Source organism: Oncorhynchus gorbuscha, unplaced genomic scaffold (assembly GCF_021184085.1).
Source record: "Oncorhynchus gorbuscha isolate QuinsamMale2020 ecotype Even-year unplaced genomic scaffold, OgorEven_v1.0 Un_scaffold_1221, whole genome shotgun sequence".
Classification (NCBI taxonomy): Eukaryota; Metazoa; Chordata; class Actinopteri; order Salmoniformes; family Salmonidae; genus Oncorhynchus; species Oncorhynchus gorbuscha.
The window spans coordinates 75-25,000 of NW_025746063.1; the positions used below are offsets into that span (position 1 = coordinate 75).

Here is a 24,926-nt window from a genome sequence, read left to right on the forward strand (position 1 = left end):
GGAGTCTGTTCCTCACTAGGGTCCCTAGTCGCTAGTAGCCTGGCTGGGTTAATCGTTGGTTGCTAGGTCTCCATTTTCCTCTCTAGGGTCCCTAGTACAGGGTTAATAACTGGGAGTCAGAGCCTGGCTGTTCCTCACTTAGAGAGGTCTGGTCAGAGAGGCAGGCATCGTTGGTCAGATCACGGCTGGGTCTCCATTGACTTCGTCTGGTAGCAGATCAGGTCTCCATTAACTTCGTCTGGTAGAGAGGCATCGTTGGCAGATCACGGCTGGGTCTCCATTGACATCTTCTGGTAGAGCGGCATCGTTGGGCAGATCACGACTGGTAGAGTCTCCATTGTAACTTCGTCTGGTAGGCATGGACTGTCTCCATTGTAACCCCTGGCACATGCAGCGGTCATCGAAGACTGTGTAATATGATTCCACCTTATTCCTATAGTGTCCTTTTTGCATGTTGATTGACTCTGCAGAAGTCATAGCGGAACTTCTTGTACTTGTTCCTGTCCTCGGCTATAGCCTCGGTTGTCTGCGATAGCCTCTGTTTTGCGGTATCCATGTCCTACAGCTCAGTGTTTATCCAGGGCTTTTGAATGGGGAAGCAGCGAACCTTCACTGTGGGGGCAACGTTGCCGATGCAGTCCCTAATGAAGTCAGTGACGGAGGTGGTTAGCTCGTTGATGTTATCTCCGGAGTCTTGGAACATATTTCAGTCAGCGCTAGAAAAGCAGTCCTGTAGCATAATCTCTGATCCTCATTACTAGAATGGAGGGAGGAGGTGGCCAGTTTCCCCTTTGCCTTAATCTCGCCAATCTCACCTCTCTCTCTTGCCTCTTTAACCCTGACGTTTACTCTTGGGTAGTCAAAAAAATGGATTGGAATTACAGAAAGATGCATCCCTCGTCTTTGGGGAGCGTTTACTCACTTGACCCCTGCCAACCAATCAACACCTCACAATGTACACAGCCACAGCTCTTATCTGCAGAACCAACACACAGCTGTAGGACTCTGCTTACACAAACGGCTCAAATCAAGCAAGTCGTCTTGACTACTTTCTTGTGTCATTCTCATTGGCACCAAAAGTTTAAAGTGTTGATATGTTGACAGAATGCGGTCGTGCCATTAAATATTTGGCATATACATTACTCTTACAGAATTTCCACGTGGGCGAGGATATTGGAAATGTAATCAACACCTATTGTTGTTTTTAATATAATAATAATAATATATGCCATTTAGCAGACGCTTTTATCCAAAGCGACTTACAGTCATGTGTGCATACATTCTACGTATGGGTGGTCCCGGGGATCGAACCCACTACCCTGGCGTTACAAGCGCCATGCTCTACCAACTGAGCTACAGAAGGACCACTTTTAACCAGGACAGAATCATTTATAACGGCCTTTTCCAACAGGGCTTTTGAGGTTTATTGATGTAGTCAGAGGACTGTTATTAGCGTGTTTTAGCCACTTCTATGTAAATGGTAGATTATTGGACACTCAACAAGGTCTGATGTCATTATTACTGAAACAGGACCCAGGTGTTAAATATAAAGATCCAGTCCATTAAAACAATTGGAGACCTCTTACACTTCATTGTTGTGATGCAAATACATAGAATTAAAAAGGTATTGTTGGATATTATTCATCCTAATCAGACAGGTTTTTTACATGGACGATCCATTGGAGATAATATACGACAAGTACTGGAAACAACAGAACACTTTGAAAAATCTGGGAAACCAGGTCTGGTTTTCAAAGCTTTGAAAAGGCTTTTGATAAAGTACGACTGGAATTTATATATAAATGCCTGGACTATTTTAATTGAGGAGAATCTCTTATACATAGTAACCTACCTATAGTAAGTGTAAAATAGTAAATAATGACCACTTCTCCGAATGTCTTAAACTTTCGAGGAGTAAAACAAGGTTGTCCACTTTCGACATATCTATTTGTTATGGCCAATCAAAATGTTACCTGTTAAATCAGATCCATCAATAACATCAATGGGCTAGAAATCCGGGGTTTCAAAACAAAGGACATTGTATACAGATTCACGTTTTCTTTTAAAACCACAATGTTGATCCCTCCACAACCTCATAGAGGATCCAGATACTTGTTCTAACCTCTCTGGATTCCAACCAATATTACGTATTAGATCACAAAAAAATACAACCTTGACATTTACCGTGTAGTTCACCAATAAAATGGTCTGACGGTGAAGTAGACATACTTTATTCATTTCCCGGAAGAAATTAATACATTTTTGTAGAAAGTTATGAAAAATAGATAAGATCTTGCTACCATGGAAAGGAAGATAACTGTCTATTTGTGTAAAAAATCTCCCTGATTAACTCTTTAGTCATATCCAAGTTTATCTATTTGCCTCTACACCTGATGACTTGTTTTTTGAAATTATATGAGCAAAAAAATATTCCATTTTATTTTGAATGGCAAGCCAGACAAAATTAAACGGGCCTATTTATATAATGAATATGAGTTCGGAGGGCAGAAATGATTAAATATGAAAGCATTAGACCTCTCACTGAAGGCTTCAGTTATACAAAAGCTATACTATTTATATAATGAATATGAATTGAGATGGCAGAAATGATTAAATATGAAAGCATTAGACCTCTCACTGAAGGCTTCAGTTATACAAAAGCTATACTTTAAATTCGAACTGGTTCTCTAGCAGTGAAAATGTCTATGTTCTAGAATGGCCTTTTCCCCTTTATTCAGATTACAACCTCTCACTTTCGGTTATTTGGAAATGAAATAATCTCAAAAATATTGCTATTTTTAGAACAAGTCATAGAAAGTTGGTTGAAATTTCAGTTTAATCCACCAGAAGACAGAACAAATATTAGAACCAATATTATGGTTATACTCAAATATACTAATTGATAAAAACAAACGTTTTTTTTTTTTTACATAAACAATCTTTGTAAATTAAATCATTAATAGGACTGGTGTCACACAAAAATATATGGAAAAGTCTAAGTCTACTCTATCCAAAATTACAACCAACTAATTGCAGCATTCGTGCAAAAATGGAAGAGGCAAGTGGAAAGGGGAGAAAGTAGGGAATTTGTCGGCCGGCATTAAAGACCAACATTGGTTTCAGGAAATTGTGAAAAATAAAGTATAATGCTTTCATTTAAGGACCAAGAAATGTACAGCTGTGCCATATAGATTCCTAAATAGTTCGGAAGAGATTTTCAATGTACCGATTCCATGACACATGGTTTATGAATTGATACACAAAACACAAAACTTTGAATTTATTTAAATTGTTCACAATTCTTGCAAAAAATAGAATGTTTATATATATATATAGATAGATATATATACTGTATATTGGAAATACAACAATCCCGGCTCTGCAGATTTTGCTCTGAAGAGACCGAATCATTTGATTATTTGTTGTGGTCTACATACTGTCCATATGTAGCTTGTTTTTGGTCGCAGGTTCAGGAATGGCGTGAACTCCGCAAATAGGACTGCTGGGTGATCTGAAAAGTCATAGTCAATCGATCAATAATTATAATACTGTTAATAGAAAACATGTTATCTTTTAATTTACAATCTGTAGAAACTATCGAGAATAGAAAAGTTGAGAACTTTTGTGAAACATCACTTGTCTTGTCGTTTTGTTTTGGTTGTGTTTCCAGCTGGACAGAGATCGATGACATGCTCCGTAAATCCACCAACCTGTTGTTGACGAGGACACTGAGTGGCTGTCTACAGAACCTCATCAAGAAACCCCATATAGGACTAACTGAGGTACAGTACATTATTCCCTTCATGACCAAAGGTATGTGGACACCTGCTCGTCCAACATCTCATTCCAAAATCATGGGCATTAATATGGAGTTGGTCCCCACCACCACTCTCCACTGAGACTTTCCACTTTAGATGTTGGAACATTGCTGCTATAACAGCCTCCACTCTTCTGGGAAGGCTTTCCACTAGATGTTGGAACATTGCTGCTATAACAGCCTCCACTCTTCTGGGAAGGGGAAGGCTTTGGGAAGGCATTCCACTAGATGTTGGAACATTGCTGCTATAACAGCCTCCACTCTTCTGGGAAGGCTTTCCACTAGATGTTGGAACATTGCTGCTATAACAGCCTCCACTCTTCTGGGAAGGCTTTCCACTAGATGTTAGAACATTGCTGCTATAACAGCCTCCACTGGAAGGCTTTCTAGATGGAAGGCTTTCCACTAGATGTTGGAACAGCCTCCACTCTTCTGGGAAGGCTTTCCACTAGATGTTAGAACATTGCTATGCCTCCACTCTTCACTCCACTTCTGGGAACTTTGCTTTCATTCCAATTCATCCCAAAGGTGTTCGATGGGGTTGAGGTCAGGGTTCTGTGCCGGCCAGTCAAGTTCTTCCACACCGATCTCGACATACCATTTCTCTATGAACCTCGCTTTGTGCACGGGGGTCTTCCTGCTGAAACAGGAAAGGGCGTTCCTCAAACTGTTTGCCAGAAAGCTGTAAGCACAGAATCATCTAGAATGTCATTGCTGTACCGTTAAGATTTCCCTTCACTAGAACTAAGGGGCTCGAATCATGACAAACAGCCCCAGACCATTATTCCTCCTCCATCAAACTTTACAGTTGGCATTATGCATTCAGGTAGGTAGAGTTCTCCTGGCATCCACCAAACCCAGATTCGTCCGTCGGGACTGCCAGATGGTGAAGCGTGATTCATCACTCCAGAGAACGCGTTTCCACTGCTCCAGAGTCCATCTTTAAACCACTCCAGTCGACGCTTGGCATACCACATGGTGATCATAGGCTTGTGTGCGGCTGCTTGGCCATGGAAACCCATTTCGTGAAGCTCCCGACTAACAGTTCTTGTGCTGGCGTTGCTTCCAGAGGCAGTTTGGAACTCAGTAGTGAGTGTTGTAACCGATCATTTTTTAATGCTCTACGCGCTTCAACACTCGACATCCCCATTCTGTGAGCTTGTGTACCTACCACTTCGCGGCTGAGCCGTTGTTGTTCCTAGACATGTCCACTTCACTATAACAGCACTTACAGTTGACTTGTTGGAAAGCTGATATATGACGGTGCCGTGTTGAAAGTGGCTGAGCTTTTCAGTAAGGCCATTCTACTGCCAATGTTTGTCTATGGAGATTGCATAGGTGTGCGTGCTCGATTTTATACACGTGTCAGCAATGGGTGTGGCTGAAATAGCCGAAGTAATTAAAGAGCAGCAGTAAAATAACAGTAGCGAGACTATATACAGGGGGGTACCGGTACAGAGTCAGTGTGCGGGGGCACCTGTTATTCAAGGTAATTGAGGTAATATGTACATGTAGGTAGAGTTATTAAAGTGACTATACATAGATAATGACAGTGGCATAAAAAAGTGGGGGGGGGGACAATGCAAATAGTCTTGGTAGCCATTTGATTAGATGTTCAGGAGTCTTATGGCTTGGGGGAAGAATCTGTTTAGAAGCCTCTTGGACTAGACTGGGCGCTCCCGTACCGCTTGCTGTGCGGTAGCAGAGAGAACAGGTTATGACTAGGGTGGCTGGAGTCTGACAATTTGTATGGCCTTCCTCTGACACCGCCTGGTATAGAGGTCCTGGATGGCAGGAAGCTTGGCCACAGTAATGTACTGGGCCGTTCACACTACCCTCTGTAGTGCCTTGTGGTCGGAGGCTGAGCAGTTGCTGTACCAGGCAGTGATGCAACCAGTCAGGATGCTCTCAATGGTGCAGCTGTAGAACCTTTTGAGGATCTGAGGACCCAAATCTTTTTCAGTCTCCTGAGGGGGAGTCGGTTTGTTGTGCCCTCTTCTCGACTGTCTTTGTGTGCTTGGACCATGTTAAATTGTTAGTGATGTGGAACTTGAAGCTTCACTACAGCCCGTCGATGAGAATGGGGGAGTGCTCGGTCCTCCTTTTCCTGAAGTCCACAATCATCTTCTTTGTCTTGATCGCGTTGAGGGATAGGTTGTTATTCATGCACCACACGGCTCTGACCTCCTCCCTATAGGCTGTCTCGTCGTTGTCGGTGATCAGGCCTTCCACTGTTGTGTCATCAGCAAACTTATGGATGGTGTTGGAGTTGTGCCTGGCCGTGCAGTAATGAGTGAACAAGGGAGTACAGGAGGGGACTGAGCACGCACCCCTAAGGGGCCCTGTGTTGAGGATCAGTGTGGCGGATGTGTTGTTACCTACCCTTACCACCTGTGGGGCGGCCTATCTAGTACAGGGTTGGACCCACCAGAAAAGCTTGAATTCTTCAGGGCATGGATTTCGGATCGCGGCGTACCAAGGTTGACTATCCCTGGGACTAATCCTTGACCAGCAGGATGTGTCTTACCCCTCTCCTCCCTCTATCCCTGGGACTAATCCTTCCATGACTCAACAGGAACCAGGATGTGTCTTACCCCTCTCCTCCCTGGGACTAATCCTTCCATGACTCAGGAACCAGGATGTGGGACTAATCCTTCCATGACTCAACAGGAACCAGGATGTGTCTTACCCCTCTCCTCCCCTCTATCCCTGGGACTAATCCTTCCATGACTCAACAGGAACCAGGATGTGTCTTACCCCCTCTCCCCTCTCCCCCCTCTATCCCTGGGACTAATCCTTCCATGACTCAACAGGAACCAGGATGTGTCTTGACTCAACAGGAACCTCTCCTCCCCCTCTATCCCTGGGACTAATCCTTCCATGACTCAACAGGAACCAGGATGTGTCTTACCCCTCTCCTCCCTCTATCCCTGGGACTAATCCTTCCTTCCATGACTCACCCCTCTCCTCCCCTCTATCCCTGGGACTAATCCTTCCAGTTGAAGGCGTTTCCATTGGAGTCGCTCCTTCTTGAGCTGATAGGAACCCGGTCGTCTGCCCATCCGTGAAAAGGACCGATATGTTGGGCTTTCGAGATCCTTTTATACTGTGTCCGTTATTTGTCTGTTTGTGAATTCCCTTTTTGATCCCTGGGGACTAATCCTTCCATGACTCAACTTGTCCCAGGAACCAGGAGTGCTCTGTCTTTTCATCACGGATCTCTCCATGACTTTTCTCCGTTCATCTTTCCCTCGATCTCCCAGTCCCAGTCCCTGCCCCTGAAAAACATCCACACGGCATACTGCTGCCACCACCATTCTTCACCGTAGGTATGTTGCCAGGTCTCCTCTAGACTTGGCATCAGACCATAGAATCTTTTTCCTGAGGAGTAGCTTTCGTCTGGCCCCTCTACCACCCAGGAATGGTTAAGAAGAAAATGCTGGACTGCTCTGGAGTGGCCAGAGAAGAGTCCAGATCTGAATCGCGTCCAAAACGTATGGTGAGATCTGACAGCAGCAGTTGGTGGAGGGCTGGAAACATTGGAGGGCACCACCTGAAACATTGACAATTAGAGCAGTTGGTGGAGGGCACCACCTGAAACATTGAGAATTAGAGCAGTTGGTGGAGGACACCACCTGAAACATTGAGAATTAGAGCAGTTGGTGGAGGGGAAACATTGGAGTGGAGGACACCACCTGAAACATTGAACCTGAAACATTGAGAATTAGAGCAGTTGGTGGAGGACACCAGAATTAGAGCAGTTGGTGGAGGACACCACCTGAAACATTGAGAATTAGAGCAGTTGGTGGAGGGCACCACCTGAAACAATGAGAATTAGAGCAGTTGGTGGTGGAGGGCACCACCTGAAACATTGAGAATTAGAGCAGTTGGTGGAGGGCACCGCCTGAAACATTGACAATTAGAGCAGTTTGTTGCTGAGGGAGGAATGGTCGTTAGAAAGGTGCAGCTCATTGATGCTAAAGGAAGCTTTGTTGTCAGTTTTCTTGGCCTAAGGCCACCAAGTACTAGCTCGGGGGTGCTAATAATTATAAACCTGAGTTTACTAAAAAACAAAATACAAAAAACTGGTTCTGCAAGGTGTGGTGAACAAAATATTTTGTTTTCTATTTGATCTTATTTGAAAAGGAATCATTTAAGAAAAGTGTAAGGTTGTTGATATATTTTCCAGTTGACCCACTTGGTCCCATTTACGTCTCTCTTTGTGTTACAGTTGGTTCAGATCATCATCAACACAACCCACCTGGAGCAGGCCTGTAAATACCTGGAGGACTTCATCACCAACATCACCAACGTCTCACCTGAGACCGTGCACACCACGCGGCTCTACGGACTTTCCACCTTTAAGGTACTGTAGGAAATCTGAAACCTCCACCAGTGTTTCTACTTCACTAACTTGATATAACTATTAAACCAACCAAAACTTTTAAGGTATATTCATTAGTCTCTTCTCTTGTGTTGCTGTTGGAATAAGGGAATTGTCATAAACTTTACAGGGCTTCCAGTACTTCAGTGTAGTTCATCAACGTGTACTGACGTAGTCTTACCTGGCGTTCAGCTCATTCTGTCAGTAGTAACCTCCGTAGTCTTACCTGGTGTTCAGCTCATTCTGTCAGTAGTAACCTCCGTAGTCTTACCTGGTGTTCAGCTCATTCTGTCAGTAGTAACCTCCGTAGTCTTACCTGGTGTTCAGCTCATTCTGTCAGTAGTAACCTCCGTAGTCTTACCTGGTGTTCAGCTCATTCTGTCAGTAGTAACCTCCGTAGTACTGGCGTTCAGCTCATTCTGTCAGTAGTAAGTAGTAACTCATTCCAGTAGTCTTACCTGGTGTTCAGCTCATTCTGTCAGTAGTAACCTCCGTAGTCTTACCTGGTGTTCAGCTCATTCTGTCAGTAGTAACCTCCGTAGTCTTACCTGGTGTTCAGCTCATTCTGTCAGTAGTAACCTCCGTAGTCTTACCTGGTGTTCAGCTCATTCTGTCAGTAGTAACCTCCGTAGTACTGCGTTCAGCTCATTCTGTCAGTAGTAACCTCCGTAGTACTGACGTTCAGCTCATTCTGTCAGTAGTAACCTCCGTAGTCTTACCTGGTGTTCAGCTCATTCTGTCAGTAGTAACCTCCGTAGTCTTACCTGGTGTTCAGCTCATTCTGTCAGTAGTAACCTCCGTAGTACTGACGTTCAGCTCATTCTGTCAGTAGTAACCTCCGTAGTACTGACGTGTCGGTGTTCCCTGTCTGGTGTATCCAGGATGCACGCCATGCAGCGGAGGGAGAGATCTACACCAAACTGAACCAGAAGATAGATGAGTTCATCCAGCTGGCAGACTATGATTGGGGCATGCCGGAGTCGGACGGCCAGGCCAGTGGATACCTCATGGACCTCATCAACTTCCTCCGCAGCACCTTCCAGGTCTTCACACACCTGCCGGTGAGTTAGCCACTCCCCCCCCCGCAGGCAGGGGAACTCTGGGAGATGGAGTGTTGTTGTTGTGAGTTATTGTGGTAGTGTGTTGAAGTGTTGTTCTTGTATCAGTGTTACGTCACTGTGGTGACTTGTATCTACTGTGCTTCTCATTGGGTTGAGTGACGCTGTTGATGATACCCACTGTGGCATGGATGCAGTCCTGTACTGCAGTAATGTGTCTATGTGTTTGAGCTATGTACTGCAGTAATGTGTCTGTGTTGGTGTTATGTACTGCAGTAATGTGTCTATGTTGGAGTTATGTACTGCAGTAATGTGTCTATGTGTTGGAGTGATGTACTGCAGTAATGTGTATATACTATTGGAGTTATGTACTGCAGTAATGTGAATATACTATTGGAGTTATGTACTGCAGTAATGTGTATATCCTATTGGAGTTATGTTCTGCAGTAATGTGTATATACTATTGGAGTTATGTACTGCAGTAATGTGTATATACTATTGGAGTTATGTACTGCAGTAATGTGTATATACTATTGGAGTTATGTACTGCAGTAATGTGTATATACTATTGGAGTTATGTACTGCAGTAATGTGTATATACTGTTGGAGTTATGTACTGCAGTAATGTGTCTATGTGTTGGAGTTATGTACTGCAGTAGTGTGTCTATGTGTTGGAGTTATGTACTGCAGTAATGTGTCTGTGTTGGAGTAATGTACTGCAGTAGTGTGTCTATGTGTTGGAACTATGTACTGCAGTAGTGTGTCTATGTGTTGGAACTATGTACTGCATTAATGTGTCTGTGTTGGAGTTATGTACTGCTGTAATGTGTCTATGTGTTGGAGTTATGTACTGCAGTAATGTGTATATGTTTGGAGTTATGTACTGCAGTAATGTGTATATACTGTTGGAGTTGTGTACTGCAGTACTGTGTATCCAGTGTTGGAGTTGTGTACTGCAGTACTGTGTATTCAGTGTTGGAGTTGTGTACTGCAGTAATGTGTATTCAGTGTTGGAGTTATGTATTCAGTGTTGGAGTTATGTACTGCAGTACTGTGTATTCAGTGTTGGAGTTATGTACTGCAGTACTGTGTATTCAGTGTTGGAGTTATGGAATGCAGTAATGTGTTTTCAGTGTTGGAGTTATGTACTGCAGTACTGTGTATTCAGTGTTGGAGTTGTGTATTCAGTGTTGGAGTTGTGTACTGCAGTACTATGTATTCAGTGTTGGAGTTATGTACTGCAGTAATGTGTATTCAGTGTTGGAGTTGTGTATTCAGTGTTGGAGTTATGTACTGCAGTACTGTGTATTCAGTGTTGGAGTTATGTACTGCAGTACTGTGTATTCAGTGTTGGAGTTGTGTACTGCAGTAATGTGTATTCAGTGTTGGAGTTATGTACTGCAGTGCTGTGTATTCAGTGTTGGAGTTATGGAATGCAGTAATGTGTGTCAGTGTTGGAGTTATGTACTGCAGTACTGTGTATTCAGTGTTGGAGTTATGTACTGCAGTAATGTGTGTCAGTGTTGGAGTTGTGTATTCAGTGTTGGAGTTGTGTACTGCAGTAATGTGTATTCAGTGTTGGAGTTATGTACTGCAGTACTGTGTATTCAGTGTTGGAGTTGTGTAGTGCAGTACTGTGTATTCAGTGTTGGAGTTATGTACTGCAGTACTGTGTATTCAGTGTTGGAGTTATGTACTGCAGTAGTGTGTATTCAGTGTTGGAGTTGTGTACTGCAGTAATGTGTATTCAGTGTTGGAGTTATGTACTGCAGTACTGTGTATTCAGTGTTGGAGTTGTGTACTGCAGTACTGTGTATTCAGTGTTGGAGTTATGTACTGCAGTACTGTGTATTCAGTGTTGGAGTTATGGAATGCAGTAATGTGTGTCAGTGTTGGAGTTATGTACTGCAGTACTGTGTATTCAGTGTTGGAGTTATGTACTGCAGTAATGTGTGTCAGTGTTGGAGTTGTGTATTCAGTGTTGGAGTTGTGTACTGCAGTAATATGTATTCAGTGTTGGAGTTGTGTACTGCAGTAATGTGTATTCAGTGTTGGAGTTGTGTACTGCAGTAATGTGTCTATGTGTTGGAGTTGTGTACTGCAGTAATGTGTATTCAGTGTTGGAGTTGTGTACTGCAGTAATGTGTCTATGTGTTGGAGTTGTGTACTGCAGTAATGTGTCTATGTGTTGGAGTTGTGTACTGCAGTACTGTGTATTCAGTGTTGGAGTTGTGTACTGCAGTAATGTGTCTATGTGTTGGAGTTGTGTACAGCAGTACTGTGTATTCAGTGTTGGAGTTGTGTAGTGCAGTACTGTGTATTCAGTGTTGGAGTTATGTACTGCAGTACTGTGTATTCAGTGTTGGAGTTGTGTACTGCAGTAATGTGTATTCAGTGTTGGAGTTGTGTATTCAGTGTTGGAGTTGTGTACTGCAGTAATGTGTATTCAGTGTTGGAGTTGTGTACTGCAGTAATGTGTCTATGTGTTGGAGTTGTGTACTGCAGTAATGTGTCTATGTGTTGGAGTTGTGTACTGCAGTACTGTGTATTCAGTGTTGGAGTTGTGTACTGCAGTAATGTGTCTATGTGTTGGAGTTGTGTACTGCTGTACTGTGTAGTCAGTGTTGGAGTTGTGTATTGCAGTACTGTGTATTCAGTGTTGGAGTTGTGTACTGCAGTAATGTGTCTATGTGTTGGAGTTGTGTACTGCTGTACTGTGTAGTCAGTGTTGGAGTTGTGTAGTGCAGTACTGTGTATTCAGTGTTGGAGTTATGTACTGCAGTACTGTGTATTCAGTGTTGGAGTTGTGTACTGCAGTACTGTGTAGTCAGTGTTGGAGTTGTGTACTGCTTATCTTCGGTGCCAATTTCATTCTTTTAGTTCCACAGAAAAGCTCAAGGGAACAAGATCATTGTAGGTTATGATAATGACTTGGCATAATATTAGACTGAAGAGTGACCGGGGAGGATATGAATCGCTACAGCAAAACAACGTAACAAAATGAGATTTCTGGGGGAGAACAACTGCAATGAAACAGACCAAAGAGCCAATCCCAGTTGGTCGGGAGGTAGCTAGAGACAGAGGACATACGCTGTGCTCTTGTTGCTGGTGGAACCCCAGACCTGTTGCTGGTTGAACCCCAGACCAGACCTGTTGCTGGTTGAACCCCAGACCTGTTGCTGGTGAAACCCCAGACCTGTTGCTGGTTGAACCCCAGACCTGTTGCTGGTTGAACCCCAGACCTGTTGCTGGTGAAACCCCAGACCTGTTGCTGGTGAACCCCAGACCAGACAGACCTGTTGCTGGTTGAACCCCAGACCTGTTGCTATTGAACCCCAGACCTGTTGCTGGACCTGTTGCTGGTTGAACCAGACCAGACCTGTTGCTGGTGGAACCCCAGACCAGACCTGTTGCTGGTTGAACCCCAGACCTGTTGCTGGTGGAACCCCAGACCTGTTGCTGGTGGTTGAACCCCAGACCAGACCTGTTGCTGGTGGAACCCCAGACCAGACCTGTTGCTTGACCTGGTTGAACCCCAGACCAGACCTGTTGCTGGTTGAACCCCAGACCTGTTGACCTGTTGCTGGTGGAACCCCAGACCAGTGGAACCCCAGACCAGACCTGTTGCTGGTGAACCCCAGACCAGACCTGTTGCTGGTGGAACCCCAGACCAGACCTGTTGCTGGTGGAACCCCAGACCTGTTGCTGGTGGAACCCCAGACCAGACCTGTTGCTGGTGGAACCCCAGACCAGACCTGTTGCTGGTGGAACCCCAGACCTGTTGCTGGTTGAACCCCAGACCTGTTGCTGGTTGAACCCCAGACCTGTTGCTGGTGGAACCCCAGACCAGACCTGTTGCTGGTGGAACCCCAGACCAGACCTGTTGCTGGTGCTGGTGAAACCCCAGACCTGTTGCTGACCTGTTGCTGGTGAACCCCAGACCAGACCTGTTGCTGGTGGAACCAGACCAGACCTGTTGCTGGTGGAACCCCAGACCTGCTGGTGAACCCCAGACCTGTTGCTGGTGGAACCCCAGACCTGTTGCTTGAACCCCCCAGACCTGTTGCTGGTGAAACCCCAGACCAGACCTGTTGCTGTGAACCCCAGACCTGTTGCTGTTGCTTGACCTGTTGCTGGAACCCCAGACCAGACCTGTTGCTGGTGAACCCCAGACCAGACCTGTTGCTGGTGGAACCCCCCAGACCTGTTGCTGGTGGAACCTGTTGCTGTTGGAACCCCAGACCAGACCTGTTGCTGGTTGGAACCCCAGACCAGACCTGTTGCTGGTGGAACCCCAGACCAGACCTGTTGCTGGTTGGAACCCCAGACCAGACCTGTTGCTGGCTAGACCTGTTGCTGGTGGAACCCCAGACCAGACCTGTTGCTTGTGAAACCCCAGACCAGACCTGTTGCTGTGGAACCCCAGACCAGACCTGTTCCTGGTGAAACCCCAGACCTGTTGCTGGTGGAACCCCAGACCAGACCTGTTGCTGGTGAAACCCCAGTCAGACCTGTTGCTGGTGAAACCCCAGACCAGACCTGTTGCTGGTGAAACCCCAGACCTTTGCTGGTGGAACCCCAGACCTGTTGCTGGTGGAAACACCCAGACCTTTGCTGGTGGAAACACCCAGACCTGTTGCTGGTGAACCCCAGACCTGTTGCTGGTGGAACCCCAGACCAGACCTGTTGCTGGTGGAACCCCAGACCTGTTGCTGGTTGAACCCCAGACCTGTTGCTGGTTGAACCCCAGACCTGTTGCTGGTGAAACCCCAGACCTGTTGCTGGTGAACCCCAGACCTGACCTGTTGCTGGTGGAACCCCAGACCAGACCTGTTGCTGGTGGAACCCCAGAAGCTGGTGGAACCCCAGACCAGACCTGTTGCTGGTGGAACCCCAGACCAGACCTGTTGCTGGTGGAACCCCAGACCTGTAGCTGGTGGAACCCCAGACCAGACCTGTTGCTGGTGGAACCCCAGACCTGTTGCTGGTGGAACCCCAGACCAGACCTGTTGCTGGTGGAACCCCAGACCAGACCTGTTGCTGGTGGAACCCCAGACCAGACCTGTTGCTGGTGGAACCCCAGACCAGACCTGTTGCTGGTGGAACCCCAGACCAGACCTGTTGCTGGTGGAACCCCAGACCAGACCTGTTGCTGGTGGAACCCCAGACCAGACCTGTTGCTGGTGAAACCCCAGACCAGACCTGTTGCTGGTGAAACCCCAGACCAGACCTGTTGCTGGTGAAACCCCAGACCTGTTGCTGCTGAAACCCCAGACCTGTTGGCTGAACCCCAGACCTGTTGCTGGTTGAACCCCAGACCTGTTGCTGGTGAAACCCCAGACCTGTTGCTGGTTGAACCCCAGACCAGACCTGTTGCTGGTGGAACCCCAGACCAGACCTGTTGCTGGTGGAACCCCAGACCTGTTGCTGGTGGAACCCCAGACCAGACCTGTTGCTGGTGAAACCCCAGACCTGTTGCTGGTGGAACCCCAGACCAGACCTGTTGCTGGTGGAACCCCAGACCAGACCTGTTGCTGGTGGAACCCCAGACCAGACCTGTTGCTGGTGAAACCCCAGACCTGTTGCTGGTGAAACCCCAGACCTGTTGCTGGTGGAACCCCAGACCTGTTGCTGGTGGAACCCCAGACCTGTTGCTGGTGGAACCCCAGACCTGTTGCTGGTGGAACGCCAGACCTGTTGCTGGTGGAACCCCAGACCAGACCTGTTGCTGGTGAAACCCCAGACCAGACCTGTTGCTGGTGAAACCCCAGACCAGACCTGTTGCTGGTGAAACCCCAGACCAGACCTGTTGCTGGTGGAACCCCAGACCAGACCTGTTGCTGGTGGAACCCCAGACCAGACCTGTTGCTGGTGGAACCCCAGACCTGTTGCTGGTGGAACCCCAGACCTGTTGCTGGTGGAACCCCAGACCAGACCTGTTGCTGGTGGAACCCCAGACCAGACCTGTTGCTGGTGGAACCCCAGACCTGTTGCTGGTTGAACCCCAGACCTGTTGCTGGTTGAACCCCAGACCTGTTGCTGGTGAAACCCCAGACCTGTAGCTGGTGGAACCCCAGACCAGACCTGTTGCTGGTGGAACCCCAGACCAGACCTGTTGCTGGTGAAACCCCAGACCTGTTGCTGGTGGAACCCCAGACCAGACCTGTTGCTGGTGGAACCCCAGACCAGACCTGTTGCTGGTGGAACCCCAGACCAGACCTGTTGCTGGTGAAACCCCAGACCAGACCTGTTGCTGGTTGAACCCCAGACCTGTTGCTGGTGGAACCCCAGACCAGACCTGTTGCTGGTGGAACCCCAGACCAGACCTGTTGCTGGTGAAACCCCAGACCTGTTGCTGACCTGTTGCTGATGAAACCCCAGAGTAACCCCAGACCTGTTGCTGGTGAAACCCCAGACCAGACCTGTTGCTGGTGGAACCCCAGACCTGTTGCTGGTGGAACCCCAGACCTGTTGCTGGTGAAACCCCAGACCAGACCTGTTGCTGGTGAAACCCCAGACCAGACCTGTTGCTGGTGAAACCCCAGACCAGACCTGTTGCTGGTGAAACCCCAGACCTGTTGCTGTTGGAACCCCAGACCAGACCTGTTGCTGGTGAAACCCCAGACCTGTTGCTGTTGGAACCCCAGACCAGACCTGTTGCTGGTGGAACCCCAGACCTGTTGCTGTTGGAACCCCAGACCAGACCTGTTGCTGGTGAAACCCCAGACCTGTTGCTGTTGGAACCCCAGACCAGACCTGTTGCTGGTGGAACCCCAGACCAGACCTGTTGCTGGTGGAACCCCAGACCTGTTGCTGTGGAACCCCAGACCAGACCTGTTGCTGGTGGAACCCAGACCTGTTGCTGGTGGAACCCCAGACCAGACCTGTTGCTGGTGGAACCCCAGACCAGACCTGTTGCTGGAACCCCAGACCAGACCTGTTCCTGGTGAAACCCCAGACCAGACCTGTTGCTGGTGGAACCCCAGACCAGACCTGTTGCTGGTGAAACCCCAGACCAGACCTGTTGCTGGTGAAACCCCAGACCAGACCTGTTGCTGGTGAAACCCCAGACCTGTTGCTGGTGAACCCCAGACCTGTTGCTGGTGGAAACACCCAGACCTTTTGCTGGTGGAACCCCAGACCTGTTGCTGGTTGAACCCCAGACCTGTTGCTGGTGAGAACCCCAGACCAGACCTGTTGCTGGTGGAACCCCAGACCTGTTGCTGGTTGAACCCCAGACCTGTTGCTGGTTGAACCCCAGACCTGTTGCTGGTGAAACCCCAGACCTGTTGCTGGTGGAACCCCAGACCTGTTGCTGGTGGAACCCCAGACCAGACCTGTTGCTGGTGGAACCCCAGACCTGGCTGGTGGAACCCCAGACCAGACCTGTTGCTGGTGGAACCCCAGAGACCTGTTGCTGGTGGAACCCCAGACCTGTTGCTGGTGGAACCCCAGACCAGACCTGTTGCTGGTGGAACCCCAGACCTGTTGCTGGTGGAACCCCAGACCAGACCTGTTGCTGGTGGAACCCCAGACCTGTTGCTGGTGGAACCCCAGACCAGACCTGTTGCTGGTGGAACCCCAGACCTGTTGCTGGTGTTGCTGGTGGAACCCCAGACCAGACCTGTTGCTGGTGGAACCCCAGACCAGACCTGTTGCTGGTGAAACCCCAGCTGTTGCTGGTGAAACCCCAGACCTGTTGCTGGTGAACCCCAGACCTGTTGCTGGTGAAACCCCCCAGACCTGTTGCTGGTGAAACCCCAGACCAGACCTGTTGCTGGTGGAACCCCAGACCAGACCTGTTGCTGGTGGAACCCCAGACCAGACCTGTTGCTGGTGGAACCCCAGACCTGTTGCTGGTGGAACCCCAGACCAGACCTGTTGCTGGTGGAACCCCAGACCTGTTGCTGGTGGAACCCCAGACCAGACCTGTTGCTGGTGGAACCCCAGACCTGTTGCTGGTGGAACCCCAGACCAGACCTGTTGCTGGTTGAACCCCAGACCTGTTGCTGGTGGAACCCCAGACCTGTTGCTGGTGGAACCCCAGACCTGTTGCTGGTGGAACCCCAGACCTGTTGTTGGTGGAACCCCAGACCAGACCTGTTGCTGGTGGAACCCCAGACCAGACCTGTTGCTGGTGGAACCCCAGACCAGACCTGTTGCTGGTGGAACCCCAGACCAGACCTGTTGCTGGTGAAAAACCCCAGACCAGACCTGTTGCTGGTTGCTTTGTACACCAGCTTCCTTATCTTGTATAAAATCATTTCCAGCTTTTTTATTCCCGTTCTGTTTTTAAGATGTTTTTCTTAAGGAATGTCTCCTCTGTCTCCCACAGTGATGTAAATCTATAATGTATTTCTCTATTGATTTGACTTCCTCTGCAAAGCATGCTGGGTCTCTGGTTTTTCTTTTCCTGTCCATTTATTGTTGCCATCCTTTCTCTCCCTCCTATTCTGGACATGTTTCATTTGTTTGGGTGGTTCTGGTTCTGCTCAGAATAACTGCAATGACCATGCTGCCATGTCGGTAAGTACCCCCCCCCTACTCTGAACCCCCCCCTCACTGTCCAACTCTGCCCCCTCCCTGCCCTACTCTGTACCCCCCTGTCCTACTCTGCCCCCCTACTCTGCCCCCCCTGTCCTACTCTGCCCCCCTGTCCTACTCTGCCCCCCTGTCCTACTCTGCCCCCCTCCCTGTCCTACTCTGCCCCCCTCCCTGCCCTACTCTGCCCCCCCCTCCCTGCCCTACTCCCCCTGTCCTACTCCCCCTCCCTGCCCTACTCCCCCATCCCTGTCCTACCCTGCCCTACTCTGCCCTACTCTGCCCTACTTTGCCCCCTCCCTGCCCTACCCTGCCCTACCCTGCCCCCTCCCTGCCCTACACTGCCCCCTCCCTGCCCTACTCTGCCCCCTCCCTGTCCTACTCTGCCCCCTCCCTGTCCTACTCTGCCCCCTCCCTGCCCTACTCTGCCCCCTCCTGCCCTGCTCTGCCCCCTCCCTGTCTACTCTGCCCCCTCCCTGCCCTACTCTGCCCCCTCCCTGCCCTGCTCTGCCCCCTCCCTGCCCTGCTCTGCCCCCTCCCTGTCTACTCTGCCCCCCCTCCCTGTCCTACTCTGCCCCCCTCCCTGTCCTACTCTGCCCCCCCCTCCCTGTCCTACTCTGCCCCTCCTTCCCTACTCTGCCCCCTCCCTGCCCTGCTCTGCCCCCTCCCTGCCCTACTCTGCCCCCTCCCTGCCCTGCTCTGCCCCCTCCCTGTCTACTCTGCCCCCCTCCCTGCCCTACTCTGCCCCTCTGCCCCCTCCCTGCCCTACTCTGCCCCTCCCTGCCCTGCTCTGCCCCCTCCCTGTCTACTCTGCCCCCCTCCCTGCCCTCCTCTGCCCTACCCTGCCCCCTCCCTGCCCTACCCCCCCCCTCCCTGCCCTACTCCCTGCCCTACTCTGCCCCCTACTCTGCCCTACTCTGCCCCTCCTTCCCTGCCCTACTCTGCCCCTCCTTCCCTACTCTGCCCCCTCCCTGTCCTACTCTGCCCCCCTTCCCTACTCTGCCCCCTCCCTGCCCTACTCTGCCCCCTCCTGCCCTACTCTGCCCCCTCCTTGTCTACTCTGCCCCCCTCCCTGTCCTACTCTGCCCCCCCCTCCCTGTCCTACTCTGCCCCCCCCCCTCCCTGTCTACTCTGCCCCCTCCCTGTCCTACTCTGCCCCCCTACCCTGTCCAGTTCTGGGTAATGCATGATCATGTCTGTACTGTGGATTTGCCTCCAGGCTTGTTCCTCCACTGGTGATGATGCTGAACTGTAGTAATTTACATACCATCCATCACGTTTAGTGCAAGTTAAATCTAATAGGTTATTTTATCTGTACATTGTCTGTAAACAGACACAGGGTGTCGATGACTTTATTTGTACAGCTCAGTATCCAGTATGTGTAACAGATTGTATGGATAACATATGGCAAATCTAATGTTTTTGGTCACATACACATATTTAGCAGATGTTATTGCTGATGTAGCGAAATACTGTGTTTCTAGCTCCAACAGTGATATCTGACTAAATGCTTGTGTTTCTAGCTCCAACAGTGAAGTAATATCTGACTTAATGCTTGTGTTTCTAGCTCCAACAGTGAAGTAATATCTGACTTAATGCTTGTGTTTCTAGCTCCAACAGTGAAGTAATATCTGACTTAATGCTTGTGTTTCTAGCTCCAACAGTGCAGTAATATTTGACTAAATACTTGTGTTCCTAGCTCCAACAGTGCAGTTGTATCTAATAATTCACAACAATATACACACATCTAAAAGTAAAATAATGGAATTAAGTATATAAATAAATAAGTATAATATATATAAGTATATAAATATTAGGACGAGCAATGTCGTAGTCTAATAGAAAACAGTATATACATACAGTATACATACAGTAACATTATTAAACTGACTAGTGTTCCATTATTAAAGTGACCAGTGATTCCATGTCTATAGGGCAGCAGCCTCTAAGGTGCAGGGATGAGAGTGACTAGTGATTCCATGTCTATAGGGCAGCAGCCTCTAAGGGGCAGGGATGAGTGAGTGCACTAGTGTGACTTCCATTATTAAAGTGACCAGTGATTCCATGTCTATAGGGCAGCAGCCTCTAAGGTGCAGGGATGAGAGTGACTAGTGTTTCCATATATGCAGGGAAAGTGACCAGTGATTATAGGGCAGCAGCCTCTAAGGTGCAGGGATGAGAGTGACTAGTGTTCCATTATTAAAGTGACCAGTGATTCCATGTCTATAGGGCAGCAGCCTCTAAGGTGCAGGGATGAGAGTGACTAGTGTTTCCATGTCTATAGGGCAGCAGCCTCTAAGGTGCAGGGATGAGAGTGACCAGTGATTCCATGTCTAGGGCAGCAGCCTCTAAGGGCAGCAGCCTCTATAGGGCAGCAGTGCAGGGATGAGAGTGACCAGTGATTCCATGTGGCCAGTGTTTCCATGTCTATAGGGCAGCAGCCTCTAAGGTGCAGGGATGAGAGTGACTAGTGTTCCATTATTAAAGTGACCAGTGATTCCAGCAGCCTCTAAGGTGCAGGGATGAGAGTGACCAGTGATTCCATGTCTATAGGGCAGCAGCCTCTAAGGTGCAGGGATGAGAGTGACTAGTGTTCCATTATTAAAGTGGCCAGTGTTTCCATGTCATAGGGCAGCAGCCTCTAAGGTGCAGGGATGAGAGTGACTAGTGATTCCATGTCTATAGGGCGGCAGCCTCTAAGGTGCAGGGATGAGAGTGACCAGTGATTCCATGTCTATAGGGCAGCAGCAGGGATGAGAGTGACCAGTGATTCCTCTATAGGGCGGCAGCCTCACAAGGTGCAGGGTTGAGAGTGACTAGTGTTCCATTATTAAAGTGGCCAGTGTTTCCATGTCTATAGGGCAGCAGCCTCTAAGGTGCAGGGATGAGAGTGACCAGTGATTCCATGTTCCATTATTGAAAGTGACCAGTGATTCCATGTCTATAGGGCAGCAGCCTCTAAGGTGCAGGGATGAGAGTGACTAGTGTTCCATTATTAAAGTGGCCAGTGTTTCCATGTCTATAGGGCAGCAGCCTCTAAGGTGCAGGGATGAGAGTGACTAGTGTTCCATTATTAAAGTGACCAGTGATTCCATGTCTATAGGGCAGCAGCCTCTAAGGTGCAGGGATGAGAGTGACTAGTGTTCCATTATTAAAGTGGCCAGTGTTTCCATGTCTATAGGGCAGCAGCCTCTAAGGTGCAGGGTTGAGAGTGACCAGTGATTCCATGTCTATAGGGCAGCAGCCTCTAAGGTGCAGGGATGAGAGTGACCAGTGATTCCATGTCTATAGGGCAGCAGCCTCTAAGGTGCAGGGATGAGAGTGAGTGTTCCATTATTAAAGTGATTCCATGTCTATAGGGCAGCAGCCTCTAAGGTGCAGGGTTGAGAGTGACTAGTGTTCCATTATTAAAGTGGCCAGTGATTCCATGTCTATAGGGCAGCAGCCTCTAAGGTGCAGGGTTGAGAGTGACTAGTGTTCCATTATTAAAGTGGCCAGTGTTTCCATGTCTATAGGGCAGCAGCCTCTAAGGTGCAGGGATGAGAGTGACCAGTGATTCCATGTCTATAGGGCAGCAGCCTCTAAGGTGCAGGGATGAGAGTGACCAGTGATTCCATGTCTATAGGGCAGCAGCCTCTAAGGTGCAGGGATGAGAGTGACTAGTGTTCCATTATTAAAGTGGCCAGTGTTTCCATGTCTATAGGGCAGCAGCCTCTAAGGTGCAGGGATGAGAGTGACTAGTGTTCCATTATTAAAGTGACCAGTGATTCCATGTCTATAGGGCAGCAGCCTCTAAGGTGCAGGGATGAGAGTGACTAGTGATTCCATGTCTATAGGGCAGCAGCCTCTAAGGTGCAGGGATGAGAGTGACCAGTGATTCCATGTCTATAGGGCAGCAGCCTCTAAGGTGCAGGGATGAGAGTGACCAGTGATTCCATGTCTATAGGGCAGCAGCCTCTAAGGTGCAGGGATGAGAGTGACTATTGTTCCATTATTAAAGTGATTCCATGTCTATAGGGCAGCAGCCTCTAAGGTGCAGGGATGAGAGTGACTAGTGACCAGTGATTCCATGTCTATAGGGCAGCAGCCTCTAAGGTGCAGGGATGAGAGTGACTAGTGATTCCATGTCTTTAGGGCAGCAGCCTCAGTATGGTGCATACATTCAGTATGGGTTGAGATTGACTAGTGATTCCATGTCTATAGGGCAGCAGCCTCTAAGGTGCAGGGTTGAGAGTGACTAGTGATTCCATGTCTATAGGGCAGCAGCCTCTAAGGTGCAGGGTTGAGAGTGACCAGTGATTCCATGTCTATAGGGCAGCAGCCTCTAAGGTGCAGGGTTGAGAGTGACCAGTGATTCCATGTCTATAGGGCAGCAGCCTCTAAAGGGTGAGAGTGACCAGTGATTCCATGTCTATAGGGCAGCAGCCTCTAAGGTGCAGGGTTGAGAGTGACCAGTGATTCCATGTCTATAGGGCAGCAGCCTCTAAGGTGCAGGGTTGAGAGTGACTAGTGTTCCATTATTAAAGTGGCCAGTGTTTCCATGTCTATAGGGCAGCAGCCTCTAAGGTGCAGGGATGAGAGTGACCAGTGATTCCATGTCTATAGGGCAGCAGCCTCTAAGGTGCAGGGATGAGAGTGACAGTGATTCCATGTCTATAGGGCAGCAGCCTCTAAGGTGCAGGGATGAGAGTGACCAGTGATTCCATGTCTATAGGGCAGCAGCCTCTAAGGTGCAGGGATGAGAGTAGCCGGGTGGTATATATATATATACACACACAACCGTTCAAAAGAAGTTTGGGGTCACTTAGAAATGTCCTTGTTTTTGAAAGAAAAACTTTTTTTTGGTCCATTTAAATAACATCACATTGATCAGAAATAGTGTAGACATTGTTAATGTTGTAAATGACTGTTGTAGCTGGACACGGCTGATTTTTAATGGAATATCTACATAGGTGTACAGAGGCCCATTTATTTGCAACCATCACTCCTGTGTTCCAATGGCACGTTGTGTTAGCTAATCCAAGTTTATCAGGCTAATTGATCATTAGAAAACCCTTTTGCAATTCTTTTAGCACAGCTGAAAACTGTTGTTCTGATTAAAGAAGCAATACAACTGGCCTTCTTTAGACTAGTTGAGTATCTGGAGCATCAGCATTTGTGGGTTCGATTACAGGCTCAAAATGGTCAGAAACAAAGAACTTTCTTCTGAAACTCGTCAGTCTATTCTTGTTCTGAGAAATGAAGGCTATTCCATGTGAGAAATTACCAAGGAACTGAAGATCTCGTACAACTCTGTGTCCTACTCCCTTCACAGAACAGTGCAGACTGTCTCTAACTAGAATAGAAAGTGGAGTGAGAGGCCTAGGTTTTGCACAACTCAAGCTCTAAACCCTCAGAGGTGGTATACACACATGCACCGGGGCCTCTCTCCCCACAACTCAAGCTCTAAACCCTCAGAGGTGGTATACACACGTGCACCTGGGCCTTCTCCCCACACTCAGCTCTAAACCCTCAGAGGTGGTATACTCACTGTGCACCGGGGCCTCTCTCCCCACAACTCAAGCTCTAAACCCTCAGAGGTGGTATACACACGTGCACCGGGGCCTCTCTCCCCACAACTCAAGCTCTAAACCCTCAGAGGTGGTATACACACGTGCACCGGGGCCTCTCTCCCCACAACTCAAGCTCTAAACCCTCAGAGGTGGTATACACACATGCACCGGGGCCTCTCTCCCCACAACTCAAGCTCTAAACCCTCAGAGGTGGTATACACATGTGGGGAGAGGGGCATTCTTCTTACCGAACCACATGACCTTTGTTTTGCAGGTGTTTTGAACAAGGTTAAGTGCAAAATAAAGCTTGTTGGACACTAAGAAAGCTTTGTTGTAGAGTGCTTAACACTAAATCCAGGGAGGGGCCAGCTGAGTATAAGACTGTATCATCTGCATATAAATGGATTAAAAGAGCTTCCTACTACCTGAGCTATGTTGTTGATGTAAATTGAGAAGAGCGTGGGGCCTAGGATCGAGCCTTGGGGTACTCCCTTGGTGACGGGCAGTGGCTGAGACCACAGATGTTCTGACTTTATACGCTGCACTATTTGACAGTGGTAGTTAGCAAACAAGCCAAAGACCCCTCAGAGACACCAGTACTCCTTAGCCGATCCACAAGAATGGATTGTCTACCGTATCAAATGCGTTGGCCAAGTCAATAAAAATAGCAGCACAACATTGCTTATAATCAAGGTCAGTGGTGACATCATGTATTACCTTTTAAGGTTGCAGTGACACATCCATACCCTGAGCGGAAACCACATTGGATACCAGAGAGCCAGTCAGTTGATTATTGACAAGTTTTACCAACACTTTTGATTAACAGGGCAAGATAGAAATGGGCCTATAATGGTTAGGATCAGCTTGATACTCCCCTTTTAAATAAAGGACCAACCTTGGGAACCTCCCCAGAGGTGAGACAGGCCTCCAAGCACTGGGAACCTCCCCAGAGGTGAGACAGGTCTTCCAAGCACTGGGAACCTCCCCAGAGGTGAGACAGGCCTTCCAAGCACTGGGAACCTCCCCAGAGAGGTGAGACAGGCCTTCCAAGCACTGGGAACCTCCCCAGAGAGGTGAGACAGGCCTTCCAAGCAGGCCTTCCAAGCACTGGGAACCTCCCCAGAGAGGTGAGACAGGCCTTCCAAGCACTGGGAACCTCCCCAGAGAGGTGAGACAGGCCTTCCAAGCACTGGGAACCTCCCCAGAGAGGTGAGACAGGCACTGGGAACCTCCCCAGAGGTGAGACAGGCCTTCCAAGCACTGGGAACCTCCCCAGAGGTGAGACAGGCCTTCCAAGCACAAGCACTGGGAACCTCCCCAGAGGTGAGACAGGTCTTCCAAGCACTGGGAACCTCCCCAGAGAGGTGAGACAGGTCTTCCAAGCACTGGGAACCTCCCCAGAGAGGTTGAGATGAGTAATGTAGGGTATGTAAACAAAGTGGCATAGTTTAAAGTGGCTAGTGATACATGTATTACATAAAGATGCAGTAGATGATATAGAATACAGTATATACATATGAGATGAGTAATGTAGGGTATGTAAACAAGATGCAGTAGATGGTATAGAGTACAGT

The 24,926-nt window shown here is 48.5% G+C and overlaps 1 protein-coding gene across 1 annotated transcript in view; it reads left to right on the forward strand.

Annotated features, from left to right (window-relative positions):
* The first annotated feature begins 3,475 nt into the window (after positions 1-3,475).
* The window catches only part of LOC124021810 (exocyst complex component 6-like), a 57,390-nt gene continuing 35,939 nt past the window's right edge, over positions 3,476-24,926 (forward strand). Inside the window, exons 1-5 of the mRNA XM_046336932.1 lie at positions 3,476-3,480; positions 3,671-3,782; positions 8,049-8,183; positions 9,083-9,262; positions 17,756-17,785. Coding sequence (XP_046192888.1) covers positions 3,476-3,480; positions 3,671-3,782; positions 8,049-8,183; positions 9,083-9,262; positions 17,756-17,785 — 462 coding nt within the window. The remainder of the gene's footprint in view (positions 3,481-3,670; positions 3,783-8,048; positions 8,184-9,082; positions 9,263-17,755; positions 17,786-24,926) is intronic.